General features: G+C 45.0%; 1 protein-coding gene across 5 annotated transcripts in view; it reads left to right on the top strand.

The window, feature by feature from the left end:
• EML4 (EMAP like 4) overlaps positions 1-26,569 on the top strand; it is a 127,602-nt gene that overhangs the window by 80,446 nt on the left and 20,587 nt on the right. For 3 of the 5 annotated variants that reach the window (XM_061369722.1, XM_061369724.1, XM_061369721.1), the window contains 10 exons: positions 843-971; positions 4,059-4,084; positions 4,496-4,528; positions 15,340-15,463; positions 18,869-19,018; positions 20,471-20,540; positions 21,850-21,960; positions 23,997-24,092; positions 25,981-26,115; positions 26,338-26,473. In XM_061369722.1, the coding sequence (XP_061225706.1) occupies positions 843-971; positions 4,059-4,084; positions 4,496-4,528; positions 15,340-15,463; positions 18,869-19,018; positions 20,471-20,540; positions 21,850-21,960; positions 23,997-24,092; positions 25,981-26,115; positions 26,338-26,473 (1,010 nt within the window). The remainder of the gene's footprint in view (positions 1-842; positions 972-4,058; positions 4,085-4,495; positions 4,529-15,339; positions 15,464-18,868; positions 19,019-20,470; positions 20,541-21,849; positions 21,961-23,996; positions 24,093-25,980; positions 26,116-26,337; positions 26,474-26,569) is intronic. The other 2 variants (XM_061369723.1, XM_061369725.1) reach the window with 1 other exon arrangement.

Below are 26,569 nucleotides of genomic sequence, written 5' to 3'. Positions count from 1 at the left end.
CTCAGCCTCTTGCGGTGCTGTGGAAGGAGCTTGCCATTCTGAGGCTGCGGCTCAGGACTTACTCCTGCAAAAAGCATTTCTGACAGGATGAAGTAGGATACTGCTAGCAGGACATAGGCAGATTTGAAGAATCGTTTGGGTTTGCTCACTTCTGACCATGCTTCCCATCATTAGAATGGGTGTGAAATTCAGTCCCTACAAAACTCCCGGGCTCCCATTCGTGTCAATTGGCTACACCAAGACTGCTGAACGTTGGAATCCACATTCATGGGTTGAATCATCTGTAGTCTTGGGCCAAACCTGATTCATGCAAGAAGTTTGCAGATCGTTGCTTCAAAAAGCTTAAACCCAGTAATGTGGTGTAGAATGTAGGATCTGCAAAACAGCATGAGGAAACTGAGCTGATGGAACTGTTCTGCCTCAGAAATCAGTGTATTAAAGCTGGTGGACAGTTGATGGGGGGGGGGAAATTCTCCTTCCCTTTGTTACCTTCCGAAGTGACTTTGTTCCTCATTTATTCTTTAAAATAGCCTCGTTTTTTTCTCCTTTAGTAATTTCTCAGCAATGTAGTAATGAAGTGCAGAGATTGTTCAAGGCTGTACGTAAGAGCAGTTGAAAATGGAAAGGAATGGGTAAAACATTTGGCAACTGTCTTGCTCAGTTGTTTGCATTCATCCAGTTAGAACTTTTTGACTAATCTTTTTTCCCCTGTTTCACGCTTCAGCTGAAGGAAGACCTCGCTCTGCTTTTGTCTCCTGCTTCATCTGTCCGTTGCATACCAGTTCCACTTGCTTTTGTCTTGCCTCGCTTGTCATTTTTACATGGTTTTCTGTTTCTTCCAGCATAAAGAAATCCCTGACTGCTGAGAAGCCTCACAGTGCTTGGGAGAGCTCAGACGACAGCCGGAACAAGCTGCTGCGAGTAGCATCGACATCTAAATTAATATCAAAAGTGGCAAAGAATGCAGATAAGTATGTACCAGCTCAGTAGGGAAAAACAAGTGAACTTGAGAGTCAAAATGTTAGAGATATAAATTGCTATATATGTAAAACTGCTTCACTTTAGTGAACCTGCTTTTATGTATGCCCGAACCTTTTGCATCTTTGTTCTTACCAGGAGTAGCTACTTGCATAACCTGCCTATGTGGCATTCCACGTGCCTGTGGAATCTTACAGTTGTTAGTAACTGCGAATGCAGGATTTTGGTGTCAGTATATTTCAATGTTGCCCATTTGGGTTAGTGAAATGACGAACAAGGAGTTAAGATTTATAGCTTAATGCCACTGTGGTGATGCTTCCAGATGTGTTTTTTCCCCTAATGAAAACTGATTTGAAAATGCAAGTGTATTTCCTTGAAGTTCATTTGCTGGATTTGACAGAGTTTGTGCTTTTCTGAAGTTAACTGTGAATATACTTGTAAGACTTTGCGTAGGTCTCTCAAGTTAACTGTTTAATGGGTTCCTGATTGCATGCTCTAGGTAACAGGCAGGGATCTTCTCTTCAGTTCCCCCTTCAGTAGGTGATGTGCTGTAGCCCATCGTTCCTCTCGTGCCCTTCTTCAGTAGCAGGTTTGGTCAGTGGAGGCCTCACTGGCCAAGGCTAGCACCAAATGAGTTACTTCTGCTCCTGTCAGCACAAGGCCAAGTTTGCTCTTCGCTATAACTCTGCGTTGCTGACCCCTGTTGTGACTGGCTTCTTGTTCTTAACCCTCTTTGCCAGTTGGGTTTTGCACTTCCCAGTCCCACAGGTAGTTTCTCCCTTTGACCTTGTTGTAATCTTGCTGGATTTGATGAACTTTCAGTGTTGACTTTCTCGCTGAGAGCCCCCCAGTGTGCTGGGAGCTTCTCCCAGCTTTGAGTCATCTGCAGACTTTGCACATGCGCTCATTAATCCTCATTCCAGTAGCCATTAATGGGTCCGGGGCTGAACTCCCTGAAAACCCTCCCACTGTGACAAATAAAACCCCTCAGATCTCTCGGAGTGATTTCCAGTCTTTCTGATTGTGTCTGTAGTGCTCTCCTTAGCTGACATCTAAGACAGTCAAATACATACTCAAAGTCAAGAGCAGTGTAAGTGCATTCCTTCTTTCTTAGGAATGGGAAGGACAAAACCACCCTGGGTTAATCTCGGGCGTGGATATCATCACATTCACTGAAAGCTTTCTGCTTAGCCTGAAGAGTTGTGCAGAGCAGGGAAGTGCTGCGTGAGGGATTATGGCTCACGTAGTTTGCAAGCATTTATTTTCCTTTATAATTGCTTTTCACTGTTGGAATTTCAAAGCCCTTTGGCAATTCAGGTTAGAGCAGGAGACTGTGAGGGTAATACTTGGAAAGGAAAAACCCTCCGTCTTGATTTCTGCTTGCCAAGATTCTTTTCTTGGGGTTTATTATGCTACTAAAATACCTTTCTCAATGTGGTATATGCTTCACACTCCTAATAATAAAATATGAATTTTACTTTTATTGACCTTTCTTTCTGGTCTGTTGGCTCAGGCATGGTCAGAATAGAGGCATCTTCTTTCATTCCCCTGTGTGAGTCTGCTTATTTTCTAAAAGACTTTAAATGCTGCCCTTCTACAGTATCTAATACAGAGAAAAGAATCAGGTATCTAACAAAAGACTGGACAAGGAAAGATTAGGGGTAATTGTTACTTATTATGATAATAATATAATAATTATAATAAGTTGTCTCCTTGTAACTTGAAGCTGTTGTATCTTGAAAGTATTTGGGAGAAAACAAAGCTTCAAGCATTACCAGTTGTAGACTGTCATCTGATTGAAGACTGGGTGTTGCGTTGTTGGTGTGCCTCGTTCTGCTCAGAATTAGAATAAAAGCACTCCTTGCATTCAAGAGCACACGTTAATACTCATTTCATACATGCTGTGTGCCCTGTTTCTAACAGAATTGGTTGGTATTGTGCTATTGTTACGTTGCGTTTATCCTTCCCAGTTGAGTAATGTTGGCCTTATCTGCCTGAAGTTACCAGAGTCTGGTGCAAGGGAATAGAATTCAGCCCCTAATACGGGCCCAGGGCAGAACTGTTTTACACGTGCTTTGTGCTATCAGCCCAGGATATGAACTTTGTTCAGTAAGCTCAGCACTGAGCTGTAAATCAGCCTGATAAAGCCATTAGTAAGCGGGTTCGCACAGCAGCCCATCATCCAGTGTCCTGCAGGCAAGACTGGGAAGCCAGCGTCCGTTTTCCCCTTGGCAGTGTGGTGCAGGCTGGTTCTCCCAGCAGCCAGAGATGACTTTCCTCAGGCATATGCTTGACCTTTGTTGCTGTTACAAAAATGTGACCTCCATCCAGCTAAAAATACTGGATGCCACGCATAGCTTCCTGCCTGATTTCAGATGAGGTCAAGAGGGGGCTGATGCAATACACACTGCTGTCAAGGAGAGGTTTTCTGGGAAGAAGTAGATAATGCTGGAAATGAAGGTTTCTTCCCTCTGCAGATAAGAGATGGAGGAGTTTTGTGAGTAGTTCTGGTGAAGAGAGACATCGCGGCTGCACTCCTTTGTGCTGTACATCCCGTAGTTCCACATGGATCTGGTTTAAATGGAACTGCAACTTGCTTACATTTAATCCGTGTATCCATTAGGGTTAATTCCTAGAAAAATCTGTGGTGTTGTGTGCTGACAGCTTCTTTTTGACAGGTGTTAAATGCTTTGCATGCAGGCCTCGGGGTGCTTGGCAGCTTAAAACATTTGGGTATTCCACGTCTGCGCTCTCCACATGGAATTTTCCATGCACAAGGAATATGCCCTGCATAATGTATCTTTAAAGTCTTTCTGTATTGTGGCACTCCTTAGGAACCCTGGCCAGAGGGCCAAAGACTTGAAGTTACTCAAAAGATTCAGTGAAGTGCATAGAATAATCTCTGGGTAAAAATGCATTGAGATGAGCAAGAGTAGTTCCTTAGCATCCTATACTCCACTTACACTGTGCCCAGAGTCTGATGAGCTTGCCAAAAGCAATAATGGGTAAGAACTAGATGCTATTGGCTTGCTGAGTGTGTCCCATCTTCCTAACGATATGACTTTGTATTTTTTCCCCAGGCACAAAGATGTCATCGTCAGCCAAGGTAAATACAAACATTCCTTTCTAAATGCTGGCTGCAGTTGAAGTGCTTTGCTTTTGACTGAAATGGGAACAAATGCTCGTGAACTGGGGCTAGAGATCTAAAATAGCATTCGTGCTTACTGCAAGAATTCCTCTGGCCAAATAGTCCTCAAGACCTGTACAAGGATCCTTGAAATGATGAAGTGCCTCATCACATTGGAGCTTTAGGAAGGATGGGGTAGGGGGAGGATTCCTTTTACTTCTATGAAACGAGAATCCCCCTTTTCCTTTCTCTGTGTGCATGTGCATAGAGAGGGGTTCTGCAAGCAGCAGTGTAAGGGTTTGACCGATGTGCCAGTCTTTGCCCAAGCTGAGCGAGTGCGTGGGGCTTTAGAAATAGTTTTAAGATATTTTATTTCTGTCCCATAACCAGCAAAAATGTCAACTCGTGAAAAAAACAGCCAAGGTAAGAACTAAGCTATGCCTCCGGTTGCTTCCTAACTGAGCGCTCGCACGGGTCTTTTACTTGGCTTTTCGCTGTCACACGGAGCATCAGTGCACGATCTCTTCCAGACTTTGAGCACTGGAATAAGTGCTTCAGCTTTCTTCCTATGGAAGCATGTATACATACGTGCATCGCATATGTGGGGATTATTTGGGGGTAGTATTAACTAAATTGCTCCACGCATTGTGTGAATTCCTGCACTGTTGCCTGAGATGTCAGACTACGAAGAACTGCCAATTAAAAGATTTGTTTAATCCCAGCTTTCTGTCTTGCCAATATTACAACATACTATAACATACACACCCTGATTAGACACGAACGGAGACTGAAAGCTTCCATACAAGCTGCTCAAATGAAAAATGAGTCGCTTGTAAAGCGTATGTCTTTGACTGATGAATCTTGCCTTCTGTGGCTACCTGCTGCTGCTGGCTTGTTCCGACAGGAAAAGGAGCCGTCTGTGAACGTGGTGGGACATAACAACAAAGGAAATCCACTTCTTGTGTTGCAAAACTACTCTGCTTTGACGTCCTGCACAGTCTAGTGGAGCATGCAGTTTCCAAACTAGAGCATGTAACCCAAGTGCATGCTGTACACAACATAGATCTATGTACAGAGGTTCTGTCTCATGCTTTCTTGCTGCTCGTTAACCAATCTGCAGTCTCCAAATCCTGTGCTATAAGCAAGATGACATTATATATGCTTTGATTACTTTGGGTCTCTTCTGGATTTTCTTCTTAGAAGAAAATGAAACCACTAAATTGTTTTGGAAGTCAATACATAAATCATAGTGAAAGCAGAATCGGCATCAGTTCAATTGGTGTCATCCTTTCTAATTCATAGATTCGGTTGCAGAGTTAAAAAATGCTCTAAATTGATGAGTGCCAAAAGCATCCTTCAAAGGCTAGAGGGGTGATAGAAGGTGCATGAGCATCAGGTACAAAGGAGAAATGTTTGGGTTTGCCAGGTTGCTTAACACCAGTGGTTCAACGGCACATACGTTCCTGTAAAAAGCAAACTAATGATTTAGTGTCCAGCTGCAGTTGGCTTTGCAAGAATTAAATAAACCCCTTTCTATCAAACACAGCTTTTCACAGAGTCGAGCTGCATACAGCTCAGTGCCTTCAGTCCTAATTCTTGACAGTGTGCTTCTACAATTGTCTGTGTTCTGCCCAGCATCCTTCAGTTCTCTCTGCCTGGTACCTCTAGCTTATGTGGCCTTGATGTGTATGTACCTTGCTGCCTGCTGGGTTGCTGTGCAGCTGTGAGCTTTCACAGACGGGCGAATGGGTATCCACCATGTGTGTCATGCCATAGGCTGTTCTCAGCCCAGCGGGAATGAAAGAGAAATGTGATGCAGACAACAGTGGCCCCACGTGTATGGGAGATGGAGAGAAAGTCTTGTCGTGGAAAACGTGTTTGCTGCCATTTGAAACATGTACGGTGCCAAAACGCTGTTCTGCCGTTGACATGGGTGCAGTTGCAGTTAGCAGGATTCAGCCTCCCAAGATTATGTTTTTATATGGACCAAGGGGTGTTTTTTGGCAGCTTTGAGTGTGTGTTTGTGTAAGGCTGCATTAGGTTTTGTATTGTATTTACTGCCACAAGAGTAACCACCTCTTAGCTACTGCAGTCGCATAGGATCCTGCCATCCTTTCCAGTATAAGCTTAGCAATACTCAGCCAATTCTCCTGTAGTGCAGACTGTCAAGCTTCAAAGAAAAATCTACCTAAAAACACTTCAGTGTCTTTACATACCCATAAAATAAGCTTGGAAATGCAGTGAACTTGTAAATTATCCTCGCAGAAGGTGTTTGCATGGGATAATAGGATAGAAGATCCAGTTCTGTGAGGCTTTCAACACCCTGGAATCAGTTTGTTTCGATTCGGCTATTAACCTGCTTTGGACCATGTTGATTACAGAGTACCACAAAATAGAGAGAAATAGGGGTTTGCACCTTTGGTTCTTGGAATCGTGTTTATTCTAGCAGCAGAAGTTACTGTAGTGTTGCCTGTATTGTGTCCATCTGTGCATGTTCACTGTGATTTGTGCTGCTAGTATGTATTGTCCTCTGCAGCAGCAGCACGGGTAGAGCCAAGCCCTCAGCTGCTTTGGGGCAGTCACTTGAGGTTCCTGCAGTATGCACCATGCATGGTAGCACAGTTCATCACCTACCTTCTACCTTGCTACCCAGTTTTCTTCCCATACAGCCTTTGTTTCTCTCAGTAGGGTTGAGTTGGATCTCTTGCACTTGAAGGTTAGTCCTTAGCTTTATGCATCTGGGTGCATGCTGCAGCAGAGGTAGTACAGCCAGGAACACTCAGTGATGCCAGTCCAATGAGGAAAGTGTTCTGTGTACTTCCATCCCTTTGCAGAAGTGATTATTTATTTTTTTCAAGTTTAGGTTTTTCAGCTTATTTGCAGCCATCTGTTTGTTTGTCCTTATAAGCCAGGACAACATCTTGCAATCAAATCCAATATTAAGGAGGTATTGAAATTCCATGGAAACCCAATAAATCTGTGGGTGAAATGAGCAGGTGCTTATTACAGCCTCACAAGGACACTAGCTCAGATGGTTCCTTACCAGCAGGTGTTTAGAATTGCCTGTAAAAGCCATCTTGCTTTTCACTTCAGCACAGACAGAAGACATGGCTTATTTGAAGAGAAAAGGTCATTTTTTTTGCACTGAGATCTCATGTTGGATTTTGGGTTTCAGTGACAGCAGCTCAGTATAGGAATCACTTGTTACTTATTATAAAGCAATAAGAGATGCTTAGCTGGTTTGGGCTGGCAATAAAAACCATATGTGAAAGAAGTAATGAAAACCATTCACTGCATTCCTAAGTTTGTTTCTTTTTAGATGGTGCTTTATTAGTTTCCAGTACTACTTCTTCTGTTAGTTTAACTGTGCTAGAGCTGTAGCATCACAGAATGGGTCAGTTGTGAAGCATGAGTGTGTCATGTCCACTGAGAATGCTGCGTACAGTAACTGCATCGGGTGAGGTTTGCTTTAGGCACAGATTTCTGTGAGATGCTCACTGGAGGTGCTCATGTACCTGAGCTCTAATGGGGGCATGGTCTGTGGCCCAGAGGAGGCCATGAGGATGCTCAGGGGCTGCAGCACCTCCTAAATGGAGACAGGCTGAGAACATTGGGGCTGTTCAGCCTGGAGAAGAGAAGCTGCGTGGAGACCTCAGAGCAGCTTCCAGTGTCTGAAGGGGGCTCCAAGGATGCTGGAGAGGGACTCTGCATCAGGGACTGCAGCCACAGGACAAGGGGGGATGGGTTCAAACTGAAACAGGGCAAGTTCAGGTTAGACCTAAGGCAGAAGCTCTTCCCTGTGAGGGTGCTGAGGCGCTGGCACAGGGTGCCCAGAGAAGCTGTGGCTGCCCCATCCCTGGCAGGGTTCAAGGCCAGGTTGGACACAGGGGCTTGGAGCAACCTGCTCCAGTGGAAGGGGTCCCTGCCCTGGTGGCAGGGGTTGGGACTGGATGAGCTTTAGGGTCCTTTCCAACCCAAACCAGTCTGGGATTCTGTGATTATTATTGGGCTGCTTGTTCTCCTTCAGGGCTGTTATTAGAAGCCCTAGATACTGTCAGAAAAACAGATTTGTATTTGTGGGCTTTTAGCATTGATTCTTCCTGAGGTCAGGATTTTGTTATTCAAGCAGGAAGCCAGTGTCCAGTGCTCCTCTCTGAATCCTTGAATTATTTTGATTCAAATGCTAACTGTTAATACCTAGATTATTAATATCGCCTGATGCATGCAAAACCAGGGGTTTAACTGTGATTTACTTACTGTATAAAATTAATAACAAAAGATCTGTTAAGAAATCACAAGGCAAAGCTGTAAAACCATTCCAAATCTCTCATCTCATCTGCTTTTCTTTGACTGTTCGGTTTGCATTGCAGCAGCCCTCAATAGCCACAGTGCATGTCCACTTGAGAGGCTCAGCAAGCCGTGAGACGGGGCAGACCTACAGCTGGATTTTCATTCCACTGTAACTTAAGATGTAATGGTCTGGGCATGGTGGCTGCATTTGGTTGTGTTCATCTCTGCTGCTAGCACTTGTTTAAATTAGAAACAGGCTTCTAAGCCTTTGTCTCCCAGGTTCGTGGTCCTGCAGGGTTCTTGGACACAGGCCTGAAAGCAGAAAGCTTGTGGGAAAGAAGCTATTTGTAGTATTAAAAAGCATAACTTCACTGGTCAAGCCACTAGAAGGTGGAGACAGATTAATAAATGTACTCTGGACGTGGTAGCTTATTGTATATTAGTAGAGAGTTCTGCTTGGCCAAGCTAGCTGGAGTCTTCAGGGGTTGTAATTCACTTCAAGGGTAAGATTGAGATGCTAAACACAAGTAGAACTGAGCCAAGGGTTTAAGCATCAGTCCGTTTTGCTCTTCCAAACTAGATGGGGGAATCCTACTGAAAACCAGTCACTAACAATTTGCAATAGAAGATTACTGTAATGGTGCCTTAAGAATTGAACTTCTAGCCATGCAGAAAACAGATCGTTTGGATATTTATTCACTGTTACCTACTCTGCGAGTGTGTGTGTGTATATATATGTGTGTGTAATCTACTGTATGCTCATTAGACTGCCCATGCATACACTTGCTAGCTAAAGAGCAGTTCATTACAGCACAGACCTCAGGGTCTGTCTAAATAATGATATAAATGTGGTATAAAATGCATTCTCCTAGTATTCTGTCCAGTTTTGATGAAGAAATCAGTAGGGTGAGGGCTTCTCACATCCTGCTGGAAACTGCTGTGTCTTCCTTGGCGATCCCGTTTGGAGGACGGTTTTCTGGAAACCAGGAGGATTTTGGTTTCGTTACATCCTGTCTTCACATTCCTGAAGGATCTGAACCGTAGCTTTCATGTCTCCTGCATTGCTCTTCTCTGTAGATATTTGTGAGTTCGCCTACAAAGACTTCTTTGATTGTTTCTTTTCATCCTCCTTTCAGTTCCTAGTATTTTTGTTATTTTCACCTGGAAACCTTCCATATTCCCCTAAGAACCTGATTTACAGCAAGTCATAAATTGCTCACGTGTCAATGCAAGAGTCTTCCTGTGCTGCATTCATGGAAGCGCTCATTTCACCCTTTCCAATGGTTTGGTGTTGCCAGATCTTTGCTGTCTGTTGTCACCTGCAGTGGTTTTCACTGCTCCTACCTTCCAGCTTGCTTTCCCTGAATCACTGGGTTTGAAACTCTCTTCCAAGGGTGAATTATTGTGCATTGATGTGTTGCTTGAAGGTAAATTTTACTGATACCTTTGTGCTGCTTTTTCTGGCTTTGTGGGTTGTTCTTTTTTTCCCCTTGTATGAGGCCCAATGAAAAGCTTATTTATTTTAATGGGAATCTCCTTTTGATGGGGGCTTTGCCACTGTCTGGTGCTTGTCTCCAGGTTTTCATTTGCCCCGAGTTTCAGTCCTGCCTTCTTGGTGTTGCTTTAGCAAGTGTCCTTCCGTGCTGGGTAAGCGCGCTGCCTTACAGTGAGTGCCAGTGCAGAAGATGCGCTTGTTTCCTTTGTAGATGAGGCAGGCTGCTAGGGCTCCCTCTCAGTAGCAGCACCTTGTTTTACTGACCTCTTTATTCCTCTCTTATCTAGCAGACTGTAAACACTCCAAGAAACCACAACAGATACCCTGGTTGCTAACATCTGCCTCCAGCCTCTTGGGACCTATTTGGCCTCGTGTTTGCACTAATGAATTTAACACAGGAAAGCAGGAGCACTGATGACACTTCACTGGTGACGTGAAGCTGCGAGACCCAACTGGTGCAGTGGAAGCTGAGGTTTCAATACAGTGAACCTGAGATGTTCCTGGGGTCTGGAGTGTAGGATAAGCCAAAATTAAGTCGTTCAAAGTGAAAGACCACACATGCAGGAGGTGCTAGCAATGTTTTAGCTATAAAACCAGAATTAAATGGTGAGGAAAAGGGCTTTAACATGCCAGTTAATCACACAAAGATTGAGCCATTCACTCACTCTCAGAACACAATGCAATCCCAGGATGTATCAGAAGGAATTCTAGTGGAGATACACAGCCTTATGGAAAACGTTAATGCATCAAACCCCTGGTAGGTTCTCCTCTGTAACACTGCGGTTAGAGCCACCCACAGTCATAAAAGGTGACTTTTGTGGTAGTGTGGTGACTGACTGGAACCTTGCCATGCAAAAAAGACTTAACCAACTGGATGGTTTTCTTTTGGCAGGCTGAAGGCCGGGAGGAGGAAGGGCGGCATGGTTGCTTTTCCCATGCCCACCCGATGCACTTTCAGGCAGCCAATGGGCAGAGGTGTGCTGAAGTTAACAGCCATGCTGTCACATGCACCAAGAGCAGACAATCTGGCCATGCTTTATTGCCTGGAGGTGGAGAAGTTCCCAGCTCTTAGCAGAAGGAGGCTTTTGGGTGATGTTCTGAGAGCAGCAGTGTGTTTGTATGTGTCTCAACAATAGATACACACCAACTTGGGTGCCTTGGTTTAGTGTGAGGTGTCCCTGCCCATGGCAGGGGGTTGGAACTGGATGAGCTTAAGGTCCTTTCCAACCCTAACTATTTTGTGATTCTAATAGCCCAGTCCCTGCTGCCCAAAGTGGGTGCTGCAGTGCCAGGGTAGAAACCAGAGTTTCACCAGGGCCCATGTGTGCATCTGTCAGGCTGTTCCTCCAGCTCGTGACATGGGGTTGCAGAGCCTGGTGACTGATCAGTGCTCACATCCATCCTTGCCAAGTCGATGGGCTCTGTGTCTGTGTCACTCTTCCTTAGCAGTGTTTTGTGTCCCTTCAGCTGACTGGGGCCAAGGCATAATAAGATCAAGTGTTTCTGCATCTTTGGAGCTGATCTGATAGATCCCCAGACCTCTGAGGATCCCACAGAGAGCTGAGACCTGCATGGAGTGTGCTTGGGTACAAAACACCCGGAGGGCTCCCATGGGAGGTGAATAAGCCTGAGCCAGTCCTGGGTGTGAAACTTGGAAGTGCCGGTCCTGTGTCCCCTGGCACTTGTGCAAAGGAACTGTTGAGGCTGCAGAGGTGAATTATTGTGGAGCCGAGCAGTGTTTGGCAAGGGCTGTGAATCTGAGCTCAAAGCTGCAGGAAAGCAGTTACAGCTGCTGCTGCTGCAGAGCTGGCCCCTGAAGCCAGAGCCCTGCATCTGCTTGATGCTGCCTTTCACAGCATCCCCAGGCCTGAGCTATTCCTTCTTGTGTGGCGTGGGTAATCCACAGCACCTGGGTGTGCCATCTCCAGAGCCTGAGCTGTGCTTTCAGGTTGGTTTGATTCGTTTTGGAAAGGATTGATAGGATGCCTGCAGCTGCAGATTAGCTTAGCAAGCGCTGAAGACCTTTCAGGTGTATCCTTCTCTTCCCCTGTCTACCCCCCAGCACTCCTGCACAGCAGCTAGTGGGGCTGAGCATCTTTTTATATGGGGTAGAGAAGTTCTGTTTTCATACCTCCTGTTTTTCAGGCTGGTAGATACCAGTATTGTTGAGGATTTTTCTTTGTTGTTTCCTCACACACACTCTCCTGACCTAATTTCCTCTACAGCCTCTCAACCACCAAATTTGTTGTGAGGTGACCAAGGCCCTTTTCTTCTGAAATGTCAAGTGAGGGGAAAAACCCAAGGCTTTGTACCTGTGAGAATCATAGAATCATGGAATGGATTGAGTTCCATCCATCATCCAGTCCCAACCCCATGCCATGGGCAGGGATGCCTCACACTAGGCCATGTTGCCCATGGTCCGTCTGACTTGGCCTTGAACACTGAAGGTCAGGAAATGCAGGAAAGAAACAGAGTCTCATGCTCTTGAGCATTCAGTTGAGCCAGTATGCTCTGAAAGAGTTAAATTGCTGCTTTTCTTAACTTGCAAATACAAGACTTTGGCTTCAGGCAGTTAGTTGCTGCTTGAGAATGGTTTTGTTGATATGCTGCCATCCTCTCCAGTATTTCAAAAGACTTTTACATTAATATTGTATCTGCCCTACAGGTTCATGTGATGAAAGGAAATTTAGAGTCTTGGACAAAAATCTTTCAGTAGGTTGTCTCTTCTTTTTCAGTCCTTCGTCTTCTGTGAGGAGAGGCTTAATCAAGTTATGCCTAGCTTGTGTCTCTCTAACAAGCTTGTTGAATATGCATCTTCAAAGGTAGTCTTCAGTAACATGCAGCTAGCTAATAACAGCAAAGGAAACAGGGCAGGTTCCAAGAGCTGGTTTGTGTCTGAATGCCTGGCAGAGAATCTTTTCCCTGAGCTCCAGGAGAGCCTCGTCTCTTCCGGCCAAAGACCTGACTGAATTCCCCTCGGACCCTGCATCTCTTTCATCTGCAGAGTCCAACGGGTGCCTCCATCCTTAGGGATTTCAGTCTCAGCTTGTCTCCACTCTTCTACAGAGCACTAAGAAATGGGATCCTAGCTTTGTGGTACCAATTTGCACTGATCTTGTGGAACCAGAAGTGCCAGGCTTGGTGTTAAATCAAGGATTTGACTTGCACAAAAGATGGGTCTTCACTAAATACCCATAGGCTGTGCTGTGCTTTGATTTATAAGAGGGTGAGTGCCAGATTTTAATAAGAAGGTCATTATTAATACTTTACTCTTGGGTTTGGCCAGTGTTGGTTTCTCTCTGTAAAACACATACTGTTGAAAATGAGCCATGTTACCAGTTTGTGGTAATTGTCTACACATTGGTGTCAAGCTAGTGACAAGACCAGTCTTTAGCGTGCAGTGAAGCAATGCACCTTTGGTAAAATAACCCTCAAAATTAGCGACGGGGAAGTGATTTTCTTTATTCTTTGGTGCTTGATCTGAGGCAGGTTTGCCACTGTTGTCAGTGGATGGACTCCCAGGGCTCTCACTAAAAGGAATTGTATCTGTTCTTGAAAAGCAGTGGGATGACTGTTTCCATCTCCTCTAATGGAGCACTGTAACGCTAACGCATGCATAAAGGTTTTGCCTTTTTTAGAAGATCAATACAATGAGAGTTGAGCCATTCAAGTCCAGCATCAAAGGAGCAAATACTTGGGAGATACTGTATATTTACAGGGAAGTCTGTCTCATGTTTGGCATTGCAGAGAAATATAAAAGTAATTGTTTAAAACCCTAAATTTTATGGCTCAGTGTTGGTGGCCTCCAATACTAGACGGATCCATAATCCAAATGCAATTAGAGATGTCTTAATACAGTGTTGCTGCTTCACAGGTGCTGTTCTACTCAACTCTTTACATTTTGGTGTGAAACTCTTGAGTTCTCTGTCTGCTGTGATTTTTCCAGTTCCTACTCATAACAAACATTGCAGTTCCAGATTCAGAGCACAACAGGACATGACTTTGTGTTGGTGCTGCTGGTTGCATTAACAGTGGCTATTCATTACCAAAGAAGTTGAAGACTGCTAAAAAGTTGCAGCTTCATGAACGCTGGGGTCTCGGTCATCAGTGCCTTTCAAAATGAACCTCCTGTGTCAGCAGCATTGGAGGCTGGCATTAATCCTGGTGGACTTGAGGCCTGGTTTAACCTTAGTGCTGGGTGGGTAGTGTCCAAGCCACTCTGCTACTCTGTAATGAGTTTATTCTAGTGGGAAATAATCTCATGGTCCTTCAAAAGAAATTCCTAAAGGCAGGAAGGGCTCAGATGCCCCAGCAGAAAGATGCATGTATTTTGTCACAACTACAGAAAATGTTATAATGACAGTGTTAGAATATATATAACGTAACAGTGTTATAATGATAGTGTTAGAATATATCTAAGTGTTATAATGACAGTGTTGGAGTCTTTATAAGGAGCTCTTGCTTCTCTCCATTCCTAAGGATATAATGCAAGATGCGGCAGCATACAGTGAGTGATTTCAGTGAATGGATAATTCAAGTTAGTCTGTTACTTTGTGATGGTCTGTAACTCCAGATAGTGCTCCTTCAGCACTTTCTCATTGTCTCTCAGCTTGGCTGCTATGGTTTGGGTAGGTGAGTAAAGGAGCCATTTGATGGATGGTGTTTTGGGAGAGTCATACTCTACCTGGTGGCCAGTAGGTACAAGTGGAGTCTGCAGGGCTCTGCCCTGGCCCTGTCCTGTTCAACATCTTCAGCAGTGACATGGAGCAGACATCACAGTGCACGCTCAAGTGTGCAGATGACAGCAGCTCTCATGGAGCTGGAGAGCAGAGCTGCCAACCAAGGGTATCTGGGCAGGAACTTCCAGAATTAAGCAAGGACAAATGCCAAGGAAGGAAGGGCCTCTGACAGGGATACAGCCTGAGGACAGAGGGGCTGCTCTGCGGGAAGGGGAGTCCCGGTGGGTGCCAAGAGAGGTGGTTCCATCTCCATCGTTGGAGGGTTTTGAAGCTGGACTATGCAAAACCCTGAGCAGCCCTCGTCTGACCTCATGGCTGAGGCTGCTTTGAGCCAGAGGTTGGACTTCGAGGCTTCCTGAGGCCCCCTTCAACCTGAAATACATTATCCTGTGATTGTGTGACTGCTTACTCCATTTCGGATTGAATTTGCATTTGACATTTGCCTTTACAATTGAATTTGCATGTCTAAAACGTTACATGCTGAGTCTGTTCTGTCTCAAACCCAACTAATGCTTCTTGTGCATGTGTGCGTGTGTGTTCAGTGTGCTGGGTTGTTTTCTGTGCCAGAGAAAATGGGTCCTTTCCCAAGCTCGCCTTCCAAAAGCAATTGCTCTATCACAAGTGTTACTTGCATCTCCGTGCTTATACCTGTCGTGCTTGCTCCTTGTGTAAACTTGCCGCGTGATTAATCCTCTTCTTTGTTTCTACAGAGGGAGAATACATCAAGATGTTCATGCGGGGCCGGCCAATCACGATGTTCATTCCTTCAGATGTAGAAAACTATGATGATATTAGGACAGAGCTGCCTCCTGAGAAGTTAAAACTGGAGTGGGTGTATCCTTGACATCAGGAGTTACTTGTTGGTCCCTTTTTGGTCTTGCCTTCCCCCCCCCCCCATTTCAACTCTGGTCTTGTATTCAGAGGTAAAAATCATGTAGAGTGGGGAAGAAGAGTTCAGTGTAACACAACAATTGAAGTGGTTTGTAGCTGCGATTGAAATGAGTTTAAGCTGCTAAATAGAGAGGCACAGGAAAGCCACGCTTTGTTTTGCTGTTAAACCAGTTGCAGTGTGAAGGAAAGTGTCTTTGGAAGGGTACAGAGTTTCAGAGATGCTTTGCTTTCAGGAGCATGCTTTTACTATCTGTTCTTTTTGAGGGGGTTTAGAGCTATGGAGGATCTTGAATTTCTCATTGTCCTTACCTGTGGAAGTGAGGATTGCAGAAGCAGCCATTCCTTGCACTGCTTCTGCGGTTCACCTCCAAAGTGAAGGGGTTGATGTCTTGGAGACCAGTTTACATTAAACACACTAAATACATTTATCACTTGAAGAGTGGAGTTGGTGTGGGGTTGGTGACAGCTCTCCTGGGTTAGTAGATGAGATGTTAAGTTCATTGTAAGAGATGTGGGTTTGCACACGTTAGGGTTTTCCTGACCCCCTCCATCTCTGCTCATTCTCTCAGTGCAATGTGACGGTGTAAGTGTCTCAGTCCTTCAGTGAAATAACATGTCTAAGCAGCACCTGAGCTCATGGAATAATCCCAAGTTTGATCCCTCTGATGTTGCTGAAGGCAGGAAGATTTTTAGGGATGCTGATGGTGTGCTGTCCTGTGCCAGGATGTGTACAGACAGCGGCTGCCGGTGCCTCTCAGCACACCCATTACTCACGAAGGCATACAGGTATTTTAAGACGCCCTGTGTTACTCACTTTAGGAAAGAAGATTCCTCTATTATTTTTCCTGCTTTTATTAACTAATGGATGCTTGACACAAAGCGTTGGGTACATGGTTCTGAAGAGTTGCTGTGGAGCTCGTGTCCTCTGAGCTTTTCAGTGAGGCTGTGGAAGCGTAGACCATAAAGGCAAAGCTGTGGCTGCCCCATCCCTGGCAGTGCTCAAGGCCAGGCTGGACACAGGGGCTTGGAGCAAGCTGCTCCAGTGGAAGGTGTCCCTGCCCGTGGCAGGGGTTGGAGCTGGAGGAGCTTTAAGGTCCCTTCCAACCGGAAGCAGGCTGGGATTCTGTGATCCTATAAACACTGAAGTTCAGTGGAAATTAAACATCAGAGTTGTGTCACCCCTACTTCTGGAGAGTTACTGTATGAACAGCTACTGTATTAACACATCTGCTGCTTCCTTCTGAGTGTGTGAGGAAGGAAAGAACTGCTGGGGAGCAGGAACCCCACGTGTTTTCTCCCAAGTGAGGCCAGGTTATAGAATGAAGAAAGCAAAAACTTTCTCTCACAAAGCAGTTCCTTTGCACACTCCTAAACACATGCTCCTAGAAAATGCAGCCACTCTTTGCCATTTGTTATGGAGCAGGGGAAACGAAAGGAGATGTACTGGGAACACGTAACCCACGTTTTGCAGTCTCATGGATGCCAGAGCTCAGTGGGGTTGGGTTTTAGCCTTAGCTTTGCATGGGAGAGCTTCTGCTGTGGAAAGGCGTGTTTGCCTAAATCACTAATACTTTTCTGGGATGGATGTTCAAAGATGTCAATCTTACTAAATCCTTATCAATACACTCCCTATTGTATCCAGAACTTTAATGAGATCTGCCTTTCTCCTCTGAGAAGGGATTTAGGATAGCATTCTTTGTGCTTCTGGATAGACAAAAGATGTTCACTGCTTTGCAGCCCTTTGTTTTTGGGAGCTCAGTGGTCTGGTTGGTTTGGGTTTTAATAAAAGGCCGTTCTGGAGTTACTTTTTGTTCCATCAGTGTTTAAAAGAAGAAGAAAGAGAAAAACCTAGTGGTAAAGTAAACAGTGATGGAGAAGAAACAGAGGCATCCTCGTTTTTTCTTGCCTGCAGCATTGTGTTACATCAGCATTCTCGATACCATTTGCTGAGCAGGGGAATAACCTCTGCTTCAGAAGAGCCCTTGTGTTCTGAAACAAACAGAAGACAGTGAGATAGAAATCTGTTTGGCTTTCCATTATCTGCAGAGATGACTGAAGGCAGTGTCCCCCTTTGACCTGTTGTTCAGTTACAGCATGTGTTTGATTTTGCACGTGTTCCTGTGCTGTAGCAGCCCTGTGGCTCGGTGGGGCTGCAGAAGAGGACAGGAGTCTGGTGGGGCATCGGGGCTGCGGTGGTATTTTTGGTAGTCCTTTCCCAAGAGGTCCAGCAGAGGTCCAGCTCTCAGCTTAGGTGATGGCAGTTTAGATACTCTCAAACTGGACTGCCGCATCTGCTTTCGTGTATGGGAAGGGGCCAGCTGCATCCCTCCTGCTTGCTGTGTGTGGATCTCCAACTCCCCTTTATTACCTGGTTAATGAGGAGCTCAGGCTGGAATCCTTTAGCTTAAGTTGCTTAACATAATTCCCATGTTTTCCTTGCTGCTGCAGGTGTATTGCTTGGCATGGGAGTGCAGAGCTCTCGGAAGTGCAGGACATGACAGGAAAATGGCCTTTTTTGAGGCTACAGAGCAACTGTTAACATCTCGAGCTGTTAAGTCGTAGCTGGTGACCCTGGGAACTGATGTGCAGTCAGTCAGCCACATCAACAGTCTAGGGGAAGAAAATACACCTGTTTTCAAAGAAATAATGACTTGTAATAACGCTTGATCAGTGCTAACCAAGGCTGGTTCTCTGGGTAATGCCTCTGAATGTCATTAGCAGCGGGTTTCCTACCACAGTTCATCCCTTTCATATAGTTCTGGTAGACTCAACTAGAGCAATTTTCACTCTGTTGGTGCCTTTTGAGTTCTGTTTGCTTTAAAACCCCTCTAAAACAGTGTAAAGAAATGCTGCCTGTGCTTGGCAGCCACAGTGCAGAAGCCTTTGTGTGCAGGACACTGGGAATGTTAATGCACTTCTTCTAAGAGGCCAAAGGGAAGGAATGCTCTGGTGCTCAGGGTGAAGATGCATAGCTCTGATGCTGTAAGAAAGGTTAAAGCAGAACAGTGAGTCCTGCTGTTACCCAGTGAAATGTCACATGAAGGTTATCATACAATGCCAATGCTGTATTTGTTCTGCTTATATATTTTACTTTTTACATCACTGAGCATCACTTTTTAAGGGATTTGGTTTCTTCAACTTCAGTCGTATGGGGTTGGGTTTGGTTTTTAATTAACACTGTGCTCCTGAAATTGTGCTGGAGTTCCAAAGGGAAAACAGCAAATGCATTCGGTGACATGAGAGCTCCCAGGGAGGCCTTTGAGGGGAAAGCTGTGGTTTGGTTTTGGTTTTATTTTCCTGCTACAGAGTGATGATGAAAACCTTGACTTGAGCAAAATACATGTGTAGATATGGGTATCGTGGAAGAGACTGTCGAGCCAACGTTTACCTCCTCCCTACCGGAGAAATCGTGTACTTCATAGCATCAGTGGTGGTACTATTTAACTATGAGGAGAGAACTCAGCGACACTACTTGGGTCACACAGACTGTGTTAAATGGTTAGTATAGAGCATTTGCATGTAAGTATGTGTGTAATCATGCAGAAGTGTGTTGGTTTTATTCTCTCCTACTGTCTGTATGAGCTCAGTGTCATCATAACTGTGGTTATTTTCTGTTCCATCGGTCCCAGTAGATCTCGCCATAGTAAACACTGCACAAATGAATGGTGCTAGAGCAGTCCATGCTAGGTTAGGCTTTCTGGCTTGAATGTAAACCAGCAGCATACTTGGACAATGTCAGAGTGCCAGATGAGAGAAAAGACCTTTGAGTTAAATTATTCTAAATGGATATCCCAGAAATGAGCAATTGTCAGCCTAATTCTAAAGCAGTGATTTACCCTGCAGTATGGCAAAGGTGTAGTCTTAAAGATGAGAAAACCAAAGGGGAAACAGCATTAATTTTCTCCCTTTTTAATAGATGCCCATCCAAGCATTAGGACTGTCTGGGAGATCAGAAAGACATTTGTAAAGCAACCCAGAGAAGCAGGGAAATTGAAGGCGATGTTATTGTGGGAGCAGCTGTTGACTTTATTTAGTCTGAAGAGTAGAGCACTTGATGCAGTGGTGAATACAAGCTGCCTACTGTACCTCAGTGGAGAAGAGTTGCCATCTAAACCTCGTCTGGCTGGGCTTTGCTGACTGCAATTGCTTCCTGTGGGAGGAATGCTGTCAGTCTCGTGTTCTGCACTTCCATTCAGAAAGCTAGTCTGACTTCTGAGTGGTTTTGGTGTCCAGCATTCTGACCCCTTCAGGCTTTCCCCTGCTCCCCGTTCCTATTCCAGTGGCTTTCTTCACCTTTGTAACCTTATAGAGAAAGCAGGTAAGGAGGTCGGTCAGAAAACCACTAGTACTAAGAGGGTGTATATTGGGAAATGGGGTTTTTCACATCAGCCCCAAAGCAAAATGTAATAAGCAAAAGCAGACTGTTTTACTTACACTTGTAGTGCACCACATGGGAGAACTCAGTTGCTGCAGCTGCATCAGTAACTCATTGCAAGTGGCAGTAATTCCTCGTTCCTGGGTGCACAAGCCACCTTTTCAGCTGTTTTTTCCCCCAGATTCATGCTGTCTGTAGGTTTAGGCGTAAACTATGCTGTGGTGCTTATGAATGTGAAACAGAGCTGCATGTAGGAAGTTCATCATGAGTCAATGTGTACCTTGTTACAAGTGGTCTCCCCGGTGCTGTGCAAACCTTAGATGTGTCAGAGCCCATGTGGAGATGGCTCTTCTGGCGCTCCTGGTTGTGTGTGCCAGTGCCTATTGCAAGAGCCTGGTCCATACCGTGTGTAACTAACTAGCCTGATGAAAACCATTCAAGCTGTCTCATTGAAAGTGGGCTTTAGGATCGTTAAAGTGTCTTCATGGGCTTTTGTTGAGAAAGAAAACTTTACAAAAACCTCAGTTTTGAAGACCTCTGACAGCAAAAGCAAGTCATATTTCTGTCTGTCTTAGTCTTGCAGTTCATCCAGACAAAATTAGAATTGCAACAGGACAGTTAGCTGGAGTGGATAAAGATGGAAGGGTAAGTAATAGAGCTGTTGAGCAGTAGTCTCTTGTTTTGAACCTCAGGAAAAAGCGTGGTTTTGGTTTTGATAATGTCCTCCTCACCTTCTGTTTGCAGTTGAGTTTATGCGCTGCAGTTCCTGAGCTATGCTGCTGTTTCTAAGGTGGCAGCCTGTATTCTAGCAAAGGCCAGTTGCAACTAAGCACTCATCCATACCTCGAAAAGAGCAGAAGCTCAGAACGTCCTTTACCTGGGACGCAGGAAACTCAATTTTAATTTGCAAGCAGACGGGAAGCTTGTCATTGATTCCTAAGGCTGCATCACTTCTGCCACAGTCCTTTCAATAAGTCTTATCCCAGAGGAGAACAAGTCCTCAGTTCTATGGGTCACTCCTAAGGCTTCATGGAAGAGAAAACCAACTTGGAGAACCCATGGGGGGGTGTGTCAAGCCTTCCTGCAAACTTGCCTGTTGGAGAGCAAGTGCATTTAAATGCTCTTGTCTCTGGGTCTTGGGGAGCTGTCACAATTGGAATAATTGGATTATGTTCATGAAGTTAGAAGGAATAAAAGGGTGTGGGGAACCAAAAGATAGAGCCTGTGAGGTGCTTCTGAAGCATGTTAAATATAACCCTTACTCAGATGTTCAACTTGATTTGTTAGGTTTTGTAAGCAGTGAATGCAGGGGGGATTGTATAGATGTTATGATTTCCACTGCCTCTCTTCTTAGGGCTGGTTGGTTTGTTTTCCATCAGTGGGACGATTTATTGTCACTTTCTATGGTGAATGCTGTCCTTAAGCCAGCTTAATCCTCACTTCATTTGTGATCGTTTCACGTTTCTGAAGCTAAGCTGGTTTGGGATCTGTATGAAACACAAGCATGGACATGTTCATTCGCTGCTTGGTGATGGTCAGGGTACTCGCTTCACCAGGGTTTATTTCTTTTCCTACTTTATATATAAACCCCCAGGTTCGATCATTATTATGGGTCGTTGCTTAAGATTGCTAGGGCTGGGTCTGAAATGCAAGATGACTCTTCCATTATTTGTTCAGTGACTTGAACTGGGCAAAGATTTGCCTTCACAGATGCTTTATTTCCTGCCTCAGCAGCACTGCTGCCATGCCTGTAGCCCAGGCACAGGGAGCAAGTTTGTCTTGACTCTCGCCTTTTATGTTTAAGTCACTGCCCGGCAGCATCATTGGCGCAGCTCATCCTGCATTTCGGTCTGCAGCTTGTACCTCAGGTAGCATCTGCTTGACAAAACGTGACACCTGTAGATGATGCTTCCACTGTTGATGACGCTGATTGTCCCCTTGCTCTTTCACACAGCCTCTGCAGCCCCATGTTAGGGTATGGGACTCGGTGAGCCTGGTGACGCTGCAGATTATTGGCCTCGGCACTTTTGAGCGTGGAGTGGGGTGTCTGGATTTTTCCAAAGCGGTAAGATGGCTGCGGTTACTTGCTGGGGTCCTGAATCCAGTTCCTTGTAAATGGGAAGGAAACCTCTGGAGTGTGTTCATGAGGCTGTCCAGATGATCTGTTTGGGAATTTAAAGTGTGTTAGTGAAGTTTATGCATACTTCATGGGGCAGTCCCAGGCACAGCTACAGGCTGGGCAGAGCAGTTTTTCAGAGCAGCCTGAGGAGAAGGACTTGGGGATGTTGGTCAATGAGAAACAGAACATGAGCCCCTTCAGTGTGTGCTTGAGCCCAGAAGCCACCTGTGTGCTGGGTTGCATCAAGAGCAGTGTGAGCAGCAGGCGGGAGGAGGTGATGCTGCCCCTCTGCTCTGCTGAGGCCCCACTTGCAGCACTGTGTGCAGTGCTGGTGTCCTCAGCATAAAGAGGACATGGAGCTGTTGGAGCAAGTGCAGAGGAGGCCAGGAGGATGCTCAGGGGCTGCAGCACCTCCTGTGCAAAGACAGGCTGAGAACATTGGGGCTGTTCAGCCTGGAGAAGAGAAGCTGTGTGGAGACCTCAGAGCAGCTTCCAGTGTCTGAAGGGGGTTACAAGGATGCTGGAGAGGGACTCTTCATCAGGGACTGCAGCAACAGGACAAGGGGTGATCGGTTCAGACTGAAACAGGGCAAGTTCAGGTTAGATCTAAGCAGAAGCTCTTCCCTGTGAGGGTGCTGAGGTGCTGGCACCTTGGGTGTTAAAATCAAGCTTGTTAGTGCGGTTCCTGAAGACGGATTTGAGTGAGTTGATAAAAAAGGTGAGTTTTGTGCTTGCACACAAAGCACAGGAAATAAACAAAAAGCCCCATGTTATCTGGTGCTGGGTTTTTTTTTCCCAAGGAATAATTTGTTCAACTTGTGTCCCTGCTTGTGCATATGCCAAAAAGAAACCGAATTTATCAGACACATCAGTAGCAAACGGAGGTTTCTGCTTGGCATTGATAAAGATTTCATTTCAGGATTGGCAAGGAGCTTATTTGCTTTGGTAAAATCTGTGTCTGTTTTGATCTTTAAGCGGCCTTTGTGTTTCTGCCAAAGCACTGGGATGTGTAGCGCCTTCTGAAAGCCCAGGTTCTGATTCTTGCATCCCAGCAAGAAGCATTAATACATGTGAAGAAGTGCAAAAGTCAGAAAAAGAATGTTTTACTGGTGTTGCTGGGAGAGGAAGAGATTCCCAGGAGAGCCAAGGTGGGAAGGGAGGTCTGGAGGTCACCTCATCCAGCATCCTGCCCCCAGCAGGCTCAGCCAGAGCCGCTGCTCAGGGCTGTGGTCCAGCTGGGTTCTGGGGATTGCCAATGATGGAGATTGAACAGGGCGACCTGTTGAAACTAAATCCTGCCTCTCCCTTGCAGCAGTTTCACTTGTGGTGTTGCTGGGTTAGTTAGAGCTAGGTTTTGTCTTTCAGTACGTAATGGGAAGTTGGGGGTTGCAGTTAGGGGTAGCATAAATCAAGTAGAATGATTTGAAAGGAGCTCTGTCATGCCTGTCAATCCAATAAACCAGTAACACTGGTGAACTCTGATACAGTTGTTTTCAAGGTGAATAAATACATGTTCCATCACAAACACTAGGGTATTTCTGAGGGCTGGATTTTGGGTTTTATTAGTTCCTTTTTGCAGCTGAGCCTGATTTTGATACCTTATTACAGTCTCACGTGTTCCCTCACTAGAATGAAACGGTGAATGTGCAGTATCTAGAGCTGTGTCCCGCACAGTTCCATCAACCCATGCAAGAGCTGTGTCCAGCACCAAGTACTGTCTTTGAGTTTATTCCTCTTCATTGTTGACAAGTATATTTGCATACTGCTGCTTGTCCACAGGTGCCAGTCTTTCTGCTCTGTAAGCCTCATTGTATTCAGAAAGTGTTAACTTTATAGCATATACATCAACCTTACAGTCATTTTAAACAGGCTTGCTTAATTTATGTTTGTACCGCTAAGGGTTTTTCAATAGAGACCTGCCCTGTCTCTAAACAGTATGATAGGACTTTGTCAGCGCTTCTTTCTCTGTCTTTCACCTCTAGGACTCTGGTACTCATCTGTGTGTAATCGACGACTCCAATGAGCACATGCTCACTGTGTGGGATTGGCAGAGGAAATCCAAAATAGCAGAAATCAAGGTAATCCTTGCACAGATTCCTCCCTACCCTGAAATAAAGGTGGGTTTATTCCCATGTATACAACAGTTTGTGAGAGACACGTTTAATCTTGCTTGGAAACAGCAACTGTGGAATACACTGTGTAAGGGCGCAAAGGAAACGTGTTCTGAACTTTTACACTGGAGGAGTTTTGAGTATTGGAGCGCTTGCAAATGACAGTTTACTTCTCCCTAAGAGCCAACTCAAATCCATTCTCTAACATTCTCTGGATTTAAAAATCAGTGAATGCTGGGAGCTTTCAGAAGCTGCAGTGATGGCTCAGGCTGGAGTTGGTGGCTTAAAACAACCTAAACACATACAAACTTCTCTTGTCTGACTCCAGTTCCAGGCAATGATGTGTCTCTTCTCATGTGAGGCCCACTGGTAGGTACTTCTGCAGGTTGCAGTTGTCTCTGCTCTCCTGTTTCTTTTGTAACCACCTCGATTTCTGATCAGGAGAAATGCTGAGTGGTGTGCTCAGTGTTCAGGTGAAGTTCATTCCATTGGAAGGACCATGTCTAATGGTAAATTTCTATTGAAGACTGTATTTTGAGACAGCTTGCTTTACCTTATACAACACCGAGCAAGGAGACAGTACTTGGATGTGGAACTAAGTACTTAATCATGGGTCAGCAAGCGGAATGCTCTACAAGCATATGTCTCTATATGATCACAAACTTGCAGCTTCACATAACAGAATCGTGTTGGCTTGACCCATTTTCTTTGACCCATACTAGTTGTATTTCCTATTTCACTTGCACTGGTTTGACTTCTTTTACTCTCCAGGGATTTCAGTTTGGATCAAAACAATAGGGCAGGGTCAGCTTGCCCTTCCTCCCTTTTAGGCCTGATCTTGCAATACCTTAAGCATCTCCTGTGTAAGCAGAGTTTTCTCCCTTGGGCTCAGGTGCGGAACAGAAGCCTGTTCTCAGCTGAGCTCCATTACATTTCTCAGTCCTCAGTTTCCATCTGATCTGTGGCTAGAGCGGATCTGCTCACATGGAGGAAGTTGTGTGTGAGGAGCAGAATTCAGTTAATGTGGCCGTCAACAGAAAGTGAAGGTTGTTTTCTGAAGTGAGCCAAAAAATGGTGAGTTAGGAAAGGGCGCTCCCACACGTGCTGGTTCAGCAGCACTTTTACATATACTTCACCAAAGCACAGGCTTAGGTGCCATAGAAGTAAATGCACTGATGCAGTGTGTTCTGTAGAGCCATTGCCTCCAGGAGGCTGTCTTTTAAGACAGTTTGGTTGAATATACATTGGAAGTTAGATACTCGGTTTGCAAAGGGTGAAAACCACTCAGTGATGTGTTAGTAATTCCGTAACAGTGTTTGCAGCCAGTAAAAATGCAAAGGTGGGACTCAGTGCTTCCGAGTTTTGAGATCTGCAGGCTTCTCTTCGGGAGGAGGAAAGAACCAAAGGGACTTCTGACGGAATTTTGGAAGAAAATGAGAGATAAAATCCTTCTATGTTACCATTGTCCCACTTGCCTCTGGCACGCCTCTGTTATCCAGAAGAGAAAACCAGTCTGTGTAAAGACTAAGCAAGTATCTTTTATACATTGTTCATTTTCCATTGCAGAAATCTGAGCTGTTGCAGAGCGTGGAAGCTTTTGTGATTTAAAAAGTGAATGTAAAACCCTGACTCTTCTACTCAAGTTTTATAAAGATTTGTTACGAATGTAAACTGTCAGCATAAAGTTACGTGTGGGCATTCAGACAACTGATTCATCACAGAACACTTACATTCTTTCAAGCATGCAGCGAGCTGTTTAGTTCCTCCTATCTCTGTTCTGAACCTCAGTATTTGGTATCTGTTTCTAGTAGTTAATGTCCCACCTGAATAAACATTATTCCTGTTATTCTTGCAGACTACAAATGAAGTTGTTCTTGCTGTAGAATTCCATCCAACTGATGCAAATACCATCATAACATGTGGCAAATCTCATATCTTTTTCTGGACCTGGAGTGGCAATTCATTATCAAGGAAGCAAGGGATATTTGGGGTAAGAATATCTTGATGGCATGTCAGTTTTAAACCAACAGAATGATCTGCTTATGCTTCTTATACATTTGCTCTGTTGTTCCCATGTACTGTTGGAGAAGAGGGGTGAAGAAACAACAGAGGTTAAGTTGTGCTCAGGTGTATGCAGGGTGTCTGGGGGTGGATGCATTATGCTACTGCTGGAAGGAGTCCAAGCAATTATCCCTTTCTTTTTGCTTTTCAGAAATACGAGAAACCCAAATTTGTTCAGTGTTTGGCATTTTTGGGAAATGGTGACGTGCTCACTGGAGACTCAGGTGGGATAATACTTATATGGGGCAAAACTACTGTAGAATCCACTCCAGGAAAAGGACCTAAAGGTAGGAGCCACTCACAGTTAATCACAGATTTTAGCTAGGCTGTAGAATAGAAACATAAAGGGTTGCATTAGAAAAGGAGCGGGGGAGCAGGCATGA

This window comes from Neopsephotus bourkii, unplaced genomic scaffold, assembly GCF_033783945.1.
Source record: "Neopsephotus bourkii isolate Nb327-2 ecotype Australia unplaced genomic scaffold, CSIRO-AGI_Nbou_v1 NB_1510, whole genome shotgun sequence".
Taxonomy (NCBI): domain Eukaryota; kingdom Metazoa; phylum Chordata; class Aves; order Psittaciformes; family Psittacidae; genus Neopsephotus; species Neopsephotus bourkii.
The sequence above is the reverse complement of the archived record's forward strand: the minus strand, read 5'-3'. Positions and strand labels throughout refer to the sequence as shown.